General features: G+C 39.7%; 1 protein-coding gene across 1 annotated transcript; it reads left to right on the forward strand.

Moving 5' to 3' along the window:
- Nucleotides 1–1,454: 1,454 nt before the first annotated feature.
- akap12a (A kinase (PRKA) anchor protein 12a) lies at nucleotides 1,455–11,773 on the forward strand. Its single transcript, XM_034859137.1, has 5 exons — nucleotides 1,455–1,792; nucleotides 4,150–4,249; nucleotides 5,366–8,748; nucleotides 10,009–10,269; nucleotides 11,606–11,773. The coding sequence occupies exons 1-5, from the start codon at nucleotides 1,685–1,687 to the stop codon at nucleotides 11,771–11,773; spliced, it is 4,020 nt and encodes a 1,339-aa protein (XP_034715028.1). The 5' UTR covers nucleotides 1,455–1,684.
- The last annotated feature ends 2,231 nt before the right edge of the window (nucleotides 11,774–14,004 follow it).

Raw genomic sequence — 14,004 nt, forward strand, 5'->3', positions numbered from 1 at the left:
TAAATCTCTGCTACGGAACCATAACGTGAAGTACAAGGTAATGGAGCCTTTTATACATTGTTGTGTTTCTTCAGAAATAAACAACGGACAAAAAGAGTTTTTAAACACTTCAGAGGTAAAGTTCTTCACTGTCAAAGTGACGACAAAATGAATGGCAGTCGATGGAATGCTAATGGCCGGCGATGGCTCGGTAGCCTAAGGTTCTCCCCATAGCAGCTAGCTTTCAGGATGCTCGCTTATCCATTGCCAAGAACCACATGTGATGCCAATAACCAATATGTAAGCACAACAACCACAACGCTCTGTTCCTCCAGAGACTTTGAGCAGAACTTTAAGCAGAAAGAGTTCGACCTGTCTCAATTTAATCTCCAAATTTAGTTGGGAGTACAATTTGAAAAGTAAACTTTTGGAAACTAAATCAACTACATTTTCACACTTGGGTGTCCTTAAATTACTCGTAAAGATACATAAACATAGAATATCCAAATACTTTGTTTTGAAGGAAGATATTGCAGAACATTACAGGAACGCGTCTTCTTAATTTCTACATATTAAGAAATAATTGTACTTTTCAAAGTGTTCAAATATTCGACTTGTATGTTTAATAGCTCACAGTTTAACAGATCCCTGATTTGATGTATAGCAGCGAATTCTCATAAGGCCCCCTAAAACAACAAAGATCCCATGATTCTTCTTCTGTCATGTTGTGATAAAGATCAGGCCTCACTGGCCAAGAACTGGACAAATGTCCTTTGTTCCCAGCAAGGACAACAGCAGATTAACACATTAATCCATGAGACCGAGCAAGATCCGGCAGCATCAACAACAAGTTTCCCCTTTAATGAGGAGACGTGACAGAGCGATTAAAGGAATTTGCTCGTTTATTTGTCAGACGTGAAAAGATGAAGTTCAAGCTTCACAGGAGAGGTTTTAGATGCTGATCAATACACAATATGTGCATGAACGAAACAAATGGAGATTAAGAGGTTCACTTTCTTTATGATCAAGATTATTTACTTAGTTTTTTCCCATTATGCTCTTTGTTTTAGGACTTTTAATCACATAAACTGATTTTCAATCAGCAATTTCCCAGTCTGGCAACAATTCAGTCCATGTTAACGTGCTTTGACAGTTTTAATTTTATGGGAAATAACTAAAGACTTTTTAAATATAAATGGTCAACAATAATAAAAGCTATAGATAACACGGCAGTCTAGCCCTTTTTAAGTCAGTTTGCACCAACCTTAAAAAACAACTGCCCTGTTGCAGCTGCATTCTATTTCCAATGAAAAGATATTTTTCAATCTTTATCATAGGCTACTTAGTATTTCAGTGCTGTTACTTCTAACATAGCTGAGCACTGAGGTGAACGTGCACGCGCGTGTTGCTGGGACTCGCTTCAGTCATCTGAGGACGCGCTGAGTGTTCTCTGCAGGTTGTTTTTTTTGTTTTGATGCAGCTGGAGGCGTGCCGGGCCGGTCCAGTCCGGGCCGGTCCAGGCTCATAGGCTTCATGTGATCCTGCAGGGAGGTGTTTGGCTAAAAGACTTTCTCCACATCCAGGCTGCAGCATTTCGGAGCTAACCCGTCTCTCTCACGGAGCTACCGGATTGCTTGTTTTCAGTGCACCTTTAGGATATTTCCATCTGGCTCATTCCGGAGAGTGACGCGCTGCAGTTCCGATCATGGGAGACGCTCAGTCTGCGCCTCGGGAGGGCGAGGAGGGTGCAGCGGCTGAGGGGGAGAGCGAAAAAGTGGATGATGCTCAGACTGAGCAGAATATTGAAGACAAGGTATCATCTTATTTTCCTCAGGTCCAGATTGCTGACATAGGCTTACTGCAGACAACTACCACGTTTACAAAACTTATCTATCATTTTTTTCCATCCTCCTATCACTGCATTGATGATTTTCAGTAACTGCAGCAACAATTATTTGGTATAAAGCCTCCTATATTTCCAAAACTGTGTTACAAAAATGCTGAGACTGGAATTTGTTGTTGTCAGTGCAGGTGCTGCTTGCCAACACGTCCATTAACCCCCAAGAAAGAAAACATGACCCATTTGATGGAATGCCATTGATCCCATCCAGCTTAATTTATTCAGGTGCAGAATAAAGCCGTTACTAATAAATTCAGAGTAAAGAAAGAAGTTGTTAAACATGTGTGCTACTTAATTCTTATTTCGTCAAAGTTTAGGAATCACGAATGCCCCCTTGGTGATTCACTTTTGCTATATGGTAGTATGAGGCTAACACAGTCGGAGTTGTTGGTGCCTTTCTGAAAACCCTGTTTTAATGTTTTCTTGAAGCAGCATCGGTTTGCCTTTACGGTAGATGAAAGAAAACAGTGGGGTGGAATAATGACCTTTCATTCTTAGAGGAACCTCAGTGAAGCCCAGGGGAGAGATGGAATTTCCCCTTTGCTGCACTCTGCAGAAGGCAACATTGATTACTTGTGTACAAATGATCACTGGTTCATGCAGAGCAGGATGTACAGTGGCTTGAGAAAGTTTACACACCCATGCTGAAGTTGATAAAAAAAAAAGAGAAATAAAAAAAAGACATATTTTTGGAAATTGATCTTAATGCCTTAATCCAACCTTTTAAGCACACCAATTTTCTTTGTGAATGAATAATGTATCGTAAAAATTCTTCCTTAAAATATAGGGGCATAAGTATACACACCCCTGTGTTAAATTCCCATAGAGGCAGGCACATTTCTATTTTTAAAGGCCAGTTATTTCATGGATCAGGATAATCTGCATCCTAATATAGTCCCCCCCCACACACACACATCATACCCTTCACTATACCTAGATAATTGCATGGTTTTATTGCAGTTAGATAATAGCTGGTTTGATTTGCATTGAGAGATGATTTTATGAAAAGTTCCCCATGCCAATATGTAGGTATGGTGAAGGGTATGTGAGGATATGGGGGGGATCCATTAAAAAAAGGTCCTTTCAAATTAAAATCTGCCTGCCTCTATGGGAATTTAACATAGGGGTGTGTATACTTATGCTCCCTCTATTTTAAGGAAATACATTTATTTATTTACAATACATTATTCATTCACAAAGAAAATTGGTTTCCTTAAAAGGGTGGATTTTCCTAAGTTTTTTGAATAAAGGCATTAAGTTCAATTTCCAAAAGATGATTTTTTATTGCTCTTTTCAATCAACTTTAGCAAGGGTGTGTAAACTTTCTCAAGCCACTGTAAGTTAGACAGCACTGTACTGTGAGAATGAAAACAATGTAGCTAATGTCTTATGAGCTATAATCATGAGACTGTGGTGTTTTAATAGCAACTTTAACCTTTGTGACTTGGGTGATTACATTAGGGTGGAATGCTTAGTAAGCCACTGTTACAAGAGGTCATTTAATTTCATATGTGGTCTAACATGACTTACGGTCTTTGATTTTTGGCATTGGCATGTTTAAATTTAGAGTTTAGCATTTAAGGAAGCTGGTTCTTGTGTCTCAGAAAATTTAACCTATAGGCTACATTATAGCTAACATATTTAAAAAGAATAAAATGTCATCGACAAAGGCCATATAAGCCACCAAAATACCACCTATGCCTGATTCATAAAAAAACATTACACACAAAAGTGTGCATCACTACACTAAGTGTATCATGCTGTGCAAAACATGGAAAAACTGTCTGGAAATAAATCTTTATCAATTACTTTATCAATGTCCAACAAGTCTTAGCAGGTATAGACAGGTGCCACACAACACCAACAGCTATTTGTATAGATCCTTTAATTATGTTGTTTTTCCACAGTAGTGCTCAGGCATTTTTGAGTAATCTCGCTCACAGATTTAAGATTTAGATAATTAGGGTTGTCTAACTGTAAGACTACCATCACACCCACACAACAGCGACTTGACTGTGTTGTTTGAATATAAAATAGGACTTTGGAGCCCCAGTTAATCAAAGATTGAAATTGTTTCATGGAAGTACAAATTCTGTTGGATTTATTTAGATTTTTCTAAAGCTATCAGCATCAGAGAAAATGGTTGCTGCTATACTTATTACTATTAGAAACTAGAACATGTTTAGAATGAACTGCTAAAAGATGAGAAAGGGATTTTCCACCTTCCACACAATCTAATATTTGCCTCTATGTTTTGCGCTTTGTTTCAGCCTCTTGAAAAAAATGGGCAGATCTCTGAGATCAATGGAAAAGCAGACGGCTCTATGGCAGAAGTTAATGGTCACTGTGAGGATGAGATTGATGCAGAGGGTAGGTACTCTATTACTGCTTATTGACAGACAATGTAAGCCTTATTTCAACAGACACACAGAGATGGGGACTTGAGTTTCAGACTCGATTCACACTTAAGTTGCACACACAGAATTCAGACTTGACTCGAGACTCCTCCTTAAAAGACTTCAGACTCAACCTTAAGGTGCAGGACTTGTGAACAATCTTCATGTTTGGGAAGCGCCCTCCTTGCGTAACCTATAACCGGCCTATGTAACACGTAGTCCAAACATGTTGACCACACCGGCAGCTGCTGTACCATTGGTCATAAGCTTTGAATTTAAATGAGCTTTTGTTTATTTACCAAACTTGTGGTAATAGATTTATGTAATCATTTACGTCCCGCTGGCAGCAAACGTTGAATTCTTTATATATAGCTATGCAGTGTTCTAAGTAGGGCTGCAGGGTATGAGGAAAATATGCAATAACATTGTTGAATATCGCAATATTACTTGTGATAAACAGATATTAAAGTGTACTCAATTCTCCATTTCTGCTGCTTGCAATATTCTGCTACGCAAATTGAGAATTGAATTGGATATAAAAGCCACCCCTAAAAAGAATGAGTGTTTCTTTTTAAAGTGTAATTTTCTACCAATGTTTTCTTTCAACTAACACAAACATTCGAATGTCTATTACAACATGTCGCAGCCTTTGCGATGTGTATATTACGTCAGTTGATATTGCAATAAGGATAAAAAACGATACATTGTGCAGCCCTAGTTATAAGCAGCCTGGAATAAAAAAACAGAAGGTCATACAACACTTTTTATAACCACAAGAGACTTAACTTGACTTGAATTGAACTCTAGTTCTGAGACTTGCGACTTGACTTGAACTCTAACTCTGAGACTTGAAACTTGAACTGAACTCTAGCTCTGAGACTTGACTTGAACGCTAGCTTAAAGACTTGAGACATGAATTCTAGCTCTAAGACTTGACTTGAACTCTAGCTCTGAGACTTGACTTGAATTCTAGCTCTGAGACTTGTTAGCTGACCCATAACTTGTTAGATTTCAGCTGATAGTTTAATCTCCTTCTTTTACAGTTCATGCAATACAAGTGTTTTAATATTTCACTTATTTCCTGGTTTAGCTATCCTTTCAACAGACGAAGAGGTTTCTGAAACAGAAAAGCCACTTAAAGAAGAAGAAACACCATTAAATGTTGAAATTAATGAAAAGGAATCACTCAATGAAGCTGATGCTAACGAAGATGTACCCCTGGACATTATTGAAATGGATGCAAAGCATAATGACATCAATAAAGGTTTTAGAAGATTTTTCAGAAACATTGGTTTGAACATGACAATAAAGAGGGGCTCAGGTGAAATAGCAACAGATGTGCCTGATGAGACCAACAAAGGAGGACCAAACAGAGCAGAAGATGTTGAGCATACCACAAAAGAAAAAACAAGTGATAACGCTGAACAGAAGACTGATGAGAACATTGGACAGGAGACTTATGATAATGATTCAACAACATGTCCTACCCTGACAGACGTTACATCAGACATTCTAGAAAATGCAGAGGAGAAAACAGAAGAAACCAAAGACGAAGTTGAATCTGATAATGTAGCTGCAGCAATGACTTCAATTCTAGGAGAACATGCACAACAGGATTCCACACCTAAAGAAGAGTCAAATTCCACATCTCCATATAGCCGGGAAGAAGAAGTGGTTGTATCTCCAATTAAAAGATTTTTTAAAACTGGAATATTTTCTGGCCTACGGAAGAAAAAGAAGCCTGCAGAAGATGAGACAACTGACAAAGAACCGGAAAACAAGGGAGCAAAGGAGGCCGAAGAGACGAGAGAACAAACTGTACAAGAGAAACAACAGGATTTAGAGGAGATTAGTCTAGGTGTTGAGGCAGCTGCAATTGAGGCAGAACATAAAGAAAATATACTTAAAGGGGAGATCCTGTCTGCATTATCAGCTCAGGTGGTTGATGCATCTGCCATAGATCCATCAATCATCATTGTCAGTGAGCCTGAAATTCTGAGTTCTCAAGAGAAGGACAAGGTTCAAGCAAGTCCTCTTAAAAGGCTGCTGTCAGGGTCTAGTTTAAAGAAACTATCCAAAAAGCAAAGAGGAAGGAAATCAAGTGATGCAAAGCTGTCTGATTCTGGAGAACATGTTTCAGATCAGCTCTTATCATCTACCGGGTCAGCTGAGAATCCGAAAGAAGAAGGTTGTGCACAACAGTCTGCAGAGGCAGTAGAAGAAGAGGATGGTGCATGGGCTTCCTTCAAAAAACTTATGACTCCAAAAAAGCGTATAAAGAGATCCTCTTTAAGTAATGAAGAGACACAAATCCCAGGTTCAGTAGAAGAAACAAAACCAAGTGAAGGAGGGCAAATATCAGACCTCAGCACAGAAGAAGGCAAAAAACGAAAAGACTCGTCTGTTTCATGGGAATCTGTTTTGTGTGGATCCGGCAGGAGAAGAAGCCGAAAAACTTCAGACTCTGAGGACGAACCACTTCAAATTGATAAGCAAGATGGTGGATCTAAACATGGTACAGAAATGGCCCTAGAAAGTTCTAATGAAGTCAATGAAATGTTAGCCTATTCCCCCAAAGAAGCAGGAAGTCCTTCAGAGGGTGATGGAGTGTCAACATGGAAATCACTGAAAAGACTTGTCACCCCAAAAAAGAAAGCCATGGATGAGGATGAAAGCAAAGATCATGTTCAATCTGATGAAGTTACTCAAGATGAGTACTCCTTTTCAATAAAGAAACTCCTACCAAAACGAAAAAAGAGGAAGACTGCCGAAAAGCAAGACCAAGTATCTTCAGATGAAGCTGATAAGGACGTAGCTTCAGGTGATGAAGACTCTGAGACACCAGCTGTGATTCCATTGTCTGAGTTTGATACAGTAGAGACTGAGGTTCAAATACAAACACAGGCAGACATAGAAAGTCATATACCCAAGGAAGGAGGACATGAACTCCAGCAAGACCTTCTAGATCAGATGGCTGAATCAGTCCTAACATGTGACATCCTGCAAACTGAAGTAAAGAAAGTCCAAGACAATGCTGTTTCTTTAGAAAATCAGGCATCTAAAACCCTGGCTACAAATGAAGAACCTGCTGATTTTACAGAATCAATCAGTAAACAACAACTAAGTGACATCCCAGAGGAGGCCACTCCAGCTTCAGCCACTGAGGAGGCAGCTAGAGATGACACCATAGCAGAGGACCTGATAGAGATCACATCTGAGGCCATTACTGCACCAGAACCATTAGACATTACCGTGGCAGATGAAACTGAGATGATCTCTGCAGTTTCCCAGTTGACTTCAGAGTCCTCAAAAACATCTGGCAATACAACACCAGTACCAGCAGAATATGACTTTAAGGAAACAGATGTGCTCCTGTATCAGGTTGTTAAAACAATTTCCATAAGCCCAAACACAGTTCCAGTATGCTCAAATGAGCCAAGATCTGAAAGAATAGCGGTTTCTGTTTCAAATCAAATACTCGAAACATCTGAAAAAGAACAGCCAACAATCCTGGAAATACACCGAAGATTAGATGCAACTACCATTAACACAAGTCTAAATGTTGAAGAAATGGACGCAATTAATGAACTTGCAGCTACCTATGAAACAGAAAGCATGTTTGAAGTCAATGACTCCTATTCCGCAGAGATTGTATCTGAAGTTCTAACTGAAGAGTTTCACACTGCTGAAATGACTGTAGATGAAGTAAATGAGGTCAACAATACACATCAAGAAGATAGCCTTAAGGAATTAGAAAGTATTGATGAGAGCCATCATCTGTTTGATTGCCCATCTGAGATAAATGCAGCTGTGTCTAAAGATATATTATCTGAAGGTGACGGAATTGGTCCAGATGAAGTTTCTCTAGTTAAGGCACATCAAGCTAAACCAAAGGCCCCAAAAATTGATGCTGATTCAGCTGCTACAGTAGCACATACAACCAAGGATGGGGCTATGGAGCAGGAAGTCCAAACTGTGACAGAAAAGAAAGATCAGATCATGCACAATAGCCCGGATCAAATTCAAGTTAAGGATAAATATCGAGCAATAATATTGGAGGACATCCCAGCCGCCAAAACATTTACATATGAACTCAAAGAAGAAACAGTGCCTCTAACTGAAGTCAACATGGAGCCAGAAAAGGAAGATGAAATAGTAATAGATGCCAAAACTGGAAATGTTAACGTAACAGAAGCACTTGACACTGTGCAAGCCTCCACATTAAGGGAGGGCAGTGTTCAGTCAGGAAAGGAGGAAGTAACATCCGAGGACATTCCACTAACAGAAACAGTTACAGACCCCAAAAAAAAAAAAAAACAGACAGAGGAGCATCTCACTCAAGTCAAAGTTGAACCAGAAAACAAAGAACTAAAAGCAAATGCTGTCAAAACTGAACATGTTCAAGAACCACAAACTGTTCAAGAAGACACATTCTCTTCAGAAGAGAGCAGTGTTCAGTCACTTGAAAAAGAGATAACAGAGGACTTTCCGGAAGCAGAAACAGTTACAGATGAACGTAAAGAGGAAACAATACTTCTCACTGAAGAGACACTTGAGCCAGTGAATACTGCCAAAACTGAACATGTTCAAGAACCAGAGGTAATTCAAGCTACACAAGTAGCCACATTAGATTCAGAGGTCGGTAGCTGTCTATCACTTGAAAAGGAAGTAATACCAGAAAATATCCCAGCAGTGGAAATAGTTCAAGATGAACCCAAGCAGGAAACAGAAGTAAGGGCTGGGCCAGAAGAATTACTACCAATGGAAGCTGCAAAAACTGAACATGTTCAAAAACCAGAAGGGGTCAGTGGTCCGTCATTTGAAAAAGAGGTTGTATCAGAGGACGTTCCAGAAGCAAAAATTACAGATAAACTGAAAGAGGAAACAATACTTCTCCCTGATGAGAAACTTGAGCCATTGGAAGCTTCCAAAACTGAAAATGTTCCAGAAACAGAGTTATTACCTACTAAACAAGTAGCCAAATTTGATTCAGAGGTGGGTAGCTGTTTATCAACTGAAAAGGAAGTAATATTAGAGGATATCCCAGCAGTGGAAACAGTTACAGATGAACTCAAACAGGAAACTCAAGTAAGGGCTGAGCCAGAAGAAAAACTACAAATGGATGCAGCCAAAACTCAACATGTTCAAGAACCAGAAGGGGTCAGAGGTTGGTCACTTGAAAAAGAGGTCAAATCAGAGGACATTCCAGAAGCAACAATTACAGATAAACTGAAGGAGGAAACAATACTTCTCACTGAAGAGAAACTTGAGCCAGTGGAGACTTCCAAAACTGAAAATGTTCAAGAACCAGGAGAAGTATTAGAAGCTGTTCAAGCACATGCATTAGATTCTGAGCAGAGCAGCGCTCAGTTACTTGAAGAGGATGTTCCTGAAGCAACAACTACAGGAGAACTTAAAAAGGAAACAATACTTCTCACTACACAAAACCTTGAGCCAGTGGATGCTCCTAAAACTGAACATGTTCAAAAACCAGAGTTATTACAAGATGGTGAAGCAGACACATTACATTCAGAGGTGGGTCTCTGTCCATCACTTGAAAAGGAAGCAATTGAGGATATCCCAGCAGTGGAAATAGTTACAGATAAACCCAAACAGGAAATTAAAGTAAGGGCTGAGCCAGAAGAAAAACTACCAATAGATGCTGCCAAAACTCGACATGTTCAAGAACCAGAAGGGGTCAATGGTCTATCATTTGAAGAAGAGGTCATATCAGAAATATCAGTGGACGTTCCGGAAGCAGCAAAAGATACAGATGAACCTAAAGAGGAAACAATAATTTTCAGTGAAGACAAACTTCAGCAAGTGGATGTTTCCAAAACTGAATGTGTTCAAGAACCAGAGTTATTTCAAGCTGTACAAGGAACCATAAGAAATTCAGAGGCGGGTAGCTGTTTATCACTTGAAAAGAACGTAATACCGGAGGATATCCCAGCAGTGGAAAGAGTTACACATGAACTCAAACAGGAAACAGAAGTAAAGGCTGAGCCAGAAGAAAAACTAACAATGGATGCTGCGAAAACTCAACATGTTCAAGTACCAGAAGGAGTCAGTGGTCTATCACTTGAAAAAGATGTCCTATCTGAGGACTTTGCAGAAACTGTAAGAATTACAGATGAACCTAAAGAGAAAACAATACCTCTCACTGAAGAGAAACTTGAGCCATTGGAAGCTTCCCAAACTGAACATGTTCATGAAGCAGAGTTATTACCTACTACACAAGTAACCACATTAGATTCCAAGGTGGGTAGCTGTTTATCACTTGAAAAGGAAGTAATTGAGGATATCCAAGCAGTGGAAACAGTTACAGATGAACCCAAACAGGAAACTGAAGTAAGGGCTGAGCCAGAAGAAAAACTACCAATGGATGCTGCAAAAACTCAACATGATAAAGAACCAGAAGGGGTCAGTGGTCAGTCACTTGAAGAAGAGGTCATATCAGAGGAGGTTCCAGAAGCAGCACTAATTACAAATGAACCTAAAGAGGAAACAATACTTCTCACTGAAGCCAAACTTGAGCCTATGGAGGCTTCCGAAACTGAACATGTTCAAGAACCAGAGTTATTTCAAGCTGTACAAAAGGCCATAATAAATTCAGAGGCGGGTAGCTGTTTATCACTTGAAAAGAAAGTAATACCAGAGGATACCCCAGCAGCGGAAACAGTTACAGATGAACCCAAACAGGAAACAGAAGTAAGGGCTGAGCCAGAAGAAAAACTACTAATGGATGCTGCGAAAACTCAACAAGTTCAAGAACCAGAAGGGGTCAATGGTCAGTCACTTGAAGAAGAGGTCATATCAGAGGTTGTTCCAGAAGCAGAAGCAATTAAAGGTGAACCAAAAGAGGAAACCGCACTTCTCACTGAAGTAAAGTTTGAGCCAGTGGAGGCTTCCCAAACAGAACATGTTCAAGAACCAGGAGAAGTATTCGTAGCTGTTCAAGCACCAGCGTTAGATTCTGAGCAGAGCAGTGTTCAATCACTTGACAAAGTGTTAATATCAAAAGATGATCCAGAAGCAACAGTTACAGGAGAACTTAAAGGGGAAACAATGCTTCTCAATAAAGAAAACCTTGAGCCAGTGGATGCTGCTAAAACTGAACATGTCCGAGAACCAGAATTATTTCAAGCTGTACAAGGAGCCAAAATTAATTCAGAGGCGGGTAGTTGTTTATCACTTGAAAAGGAAGTATTACCAGAGGATATCCCAGCAGTGGAAACAGTTACAGATGAACCCAAACAGGAAATAGAAGTAAGGCCTGAGCCGGAAGAAAAACAACCAATGGATACTACAAGAATTCAACATTTTCAAGAACCAGAAGAGAGCAGTGGTCAGTCACTTGAAAAAGAGGTCCTATCTGAGGATGTTCCAGAAGCAGAAACAATTACAGATCAACCAAAAGAGGAATCCACACTTCTCACTGAAGTCAAGTTTGAGCCAGTGGAGGCTTCTCAAACTGAACATGTTCAAGAACCACTAGAAGTATTAAAAGCTGTTCAAGCACCTGCATTAGCTTCTGAGCAGAGCAGTCTTCAATCACTTCACAAAGTGTTGATCTCCGAGGATGTTCCAGAAAAAACAGTTACAGGAGAACTTAAAGGGGAAACAATACTTCTCACTAAAGAAAACCTTGAGCCAGTGGATGCTGCTAAAACTGAACATGTTCAAAAAACAGAGTTATTACAAGCTGTGGAAGCAGCCACATTACATTCAGAGGTGGGTAGCTGCCTATCACTTGAAAATAAAGTAATATCAGGGGATATCCCAGCAGTCTTAACAGTTACAGATGAACCCAAACAGGAAACAGCAGTAAGGGCTGAGCCAGAAGAAAAACTACCAATGGATGCTGCCAAAACTCAACATGTTCAAGAACCAGAAGGGGTCAATGGTCACTCATTTGAAGTATTAGAAGCTATACAAGCAGCCACATTCATTTCAGGGGTTGATAGCCTTCTATTACTTAAAAAGGAAGTAATATTAGAGGATATTCCAGCGGTGGAAACTGTTACAAATGAACCCAAACAGGAAACTGAAGTGAGTGCTGAGCCAGAAGAAAAACTACCAATGGAAGCTGCCAAAACTGAACGTGTTAAAGAACCCGAAGTATCATTATCTAATGTCAAAGAAATTGTAACTGAAAGCAAAACTGAGGAAGGGACCTTATTACATGTGCATGTAGTCACAGAAAATATTGAGAGAGATACTGCTAAGGAACTTGAAAAGCAAATATTGTTGAAAGATGTTTCCAAACCAGACAATGTCAATGTCAGTATAGATGAAATTGACAGTGAAGTTGTGGCACAACTGGATCAGTCCTTAGAGATAAAAGAAGATCAGAAAAAAGTGAGCATAATACAACATCTTGGTGTTAAGCAGGAAAACCGCATCCCTGAAGACAAGTTACAAACATTAACAGCAGTTTGTGTATCTTCTGTTAATGAGGAAGAAAATAATGTTCTGGTCCTTGAAAAGACTGTATTTAATGAAGAAACCCCAGCACCTTGTGTTGACAATGTTGCAGTTACAAATAAACTCAAACATGAAGTGTATATCCGTACAGTGCAAGTCAGTGTAGAGGTAGAAAAAGAAAGAGCAATAAAGACTGCTGCAGTTGAGCATGCTGTACAGGCGCAACTAGTCACATGTAATCTCAAAGATGTCTCAGCTTCAACATCTGATGATCTGATAGAGAAAACATCAGCTGGTAATGAACTCTTGGTAGATAGAGGGACAAGTGAGCTATTGTTGAAGGAGGAAGTCAAGACTGCCACACCATCAGTGAAGAACGAGGACATTCACAGGGTTCACATGCAGGTAGTCGATGTCAATATAAAATCAGCAGAGACAATTGTGGACACAGTGCAGGAGGTAGAGGTAACCAAAGAAGTACCTGAATCAGTGGGTGATAACTTGGAACAAGAAGCTATAAAACAGCCAGATGCTGTGACAGAAGGGAGTGAGATGGTTGAAAGTGACACAAATGAAGTGGAGGATCAAAAAGTTATGGAGGATAATATTGCAACAGTCAAAGAAAGACAAGATGACGCGCCTTCTGTCATCAGCGATGTCTCTGCATCTGAACAGCAAGTGTCTGAAGATCTCAGGCAAACACCTGATATTCCAGCAAGTTTAGATTGCTCTATCCATGATCACACAGAGGATTTGGAGGAAACTAAAGCTAAACAGAAGACAAATGAAGCAGGTGTTACATCAAAAGAGGTCAAATCATCGTCTGAGGAACCGAGTCCTATTGCAACACTTGGTAACACTAAATTAGTAGCCCCCCAAAATACTGGAATAATCTCCTCAATAGGTAATGTGGAGTCCCCTTCAAGTCTTTCTTTTGAATTCAAACTTAATATACAGTTTGGACAAGCAAAAACAGCAACAGAGAGAATTGAACCTGTGAAAAAGACAGAATTGCCTGAAGTCAGAGTTCAGGCAGTAGAGGTAATAGAACCCGTAAAGCCAATAAATCTAACACAACAAGATGAAAGCCAGAAACAGACAGGGATAACAGATGTTGCTGTTCAGACAACAGAACCAGTGGCAAACTTAGATTCAACAGAAAGAGCTCAACCTCAACCTGTACTGCTGGACATTGGAATCCAAGCAATGAAAACAGTTGAACCCATAGAACAAATCAGATCAACAGAAAGAGTAACCTCCAGTGTCCAGGCAACAGAAACAATACAACCAGTAAGGCAAGCA

This window comes from Etheostoma cragini, chromosome 20 (assembly GCF_013103735.1).
Source record: "Etheostoma cragini isolate CJK2018 chromosome 20, CSU_Ecrag_1.0, whole genome shotgun sequence".
Taxonomy (NCBI): domain Eukaryota; kingdom Metazoa; phylum Chordata; class Actinopteri; order Perciformes; family Percidae; genus Etheostoma; species Etheostoma cragini.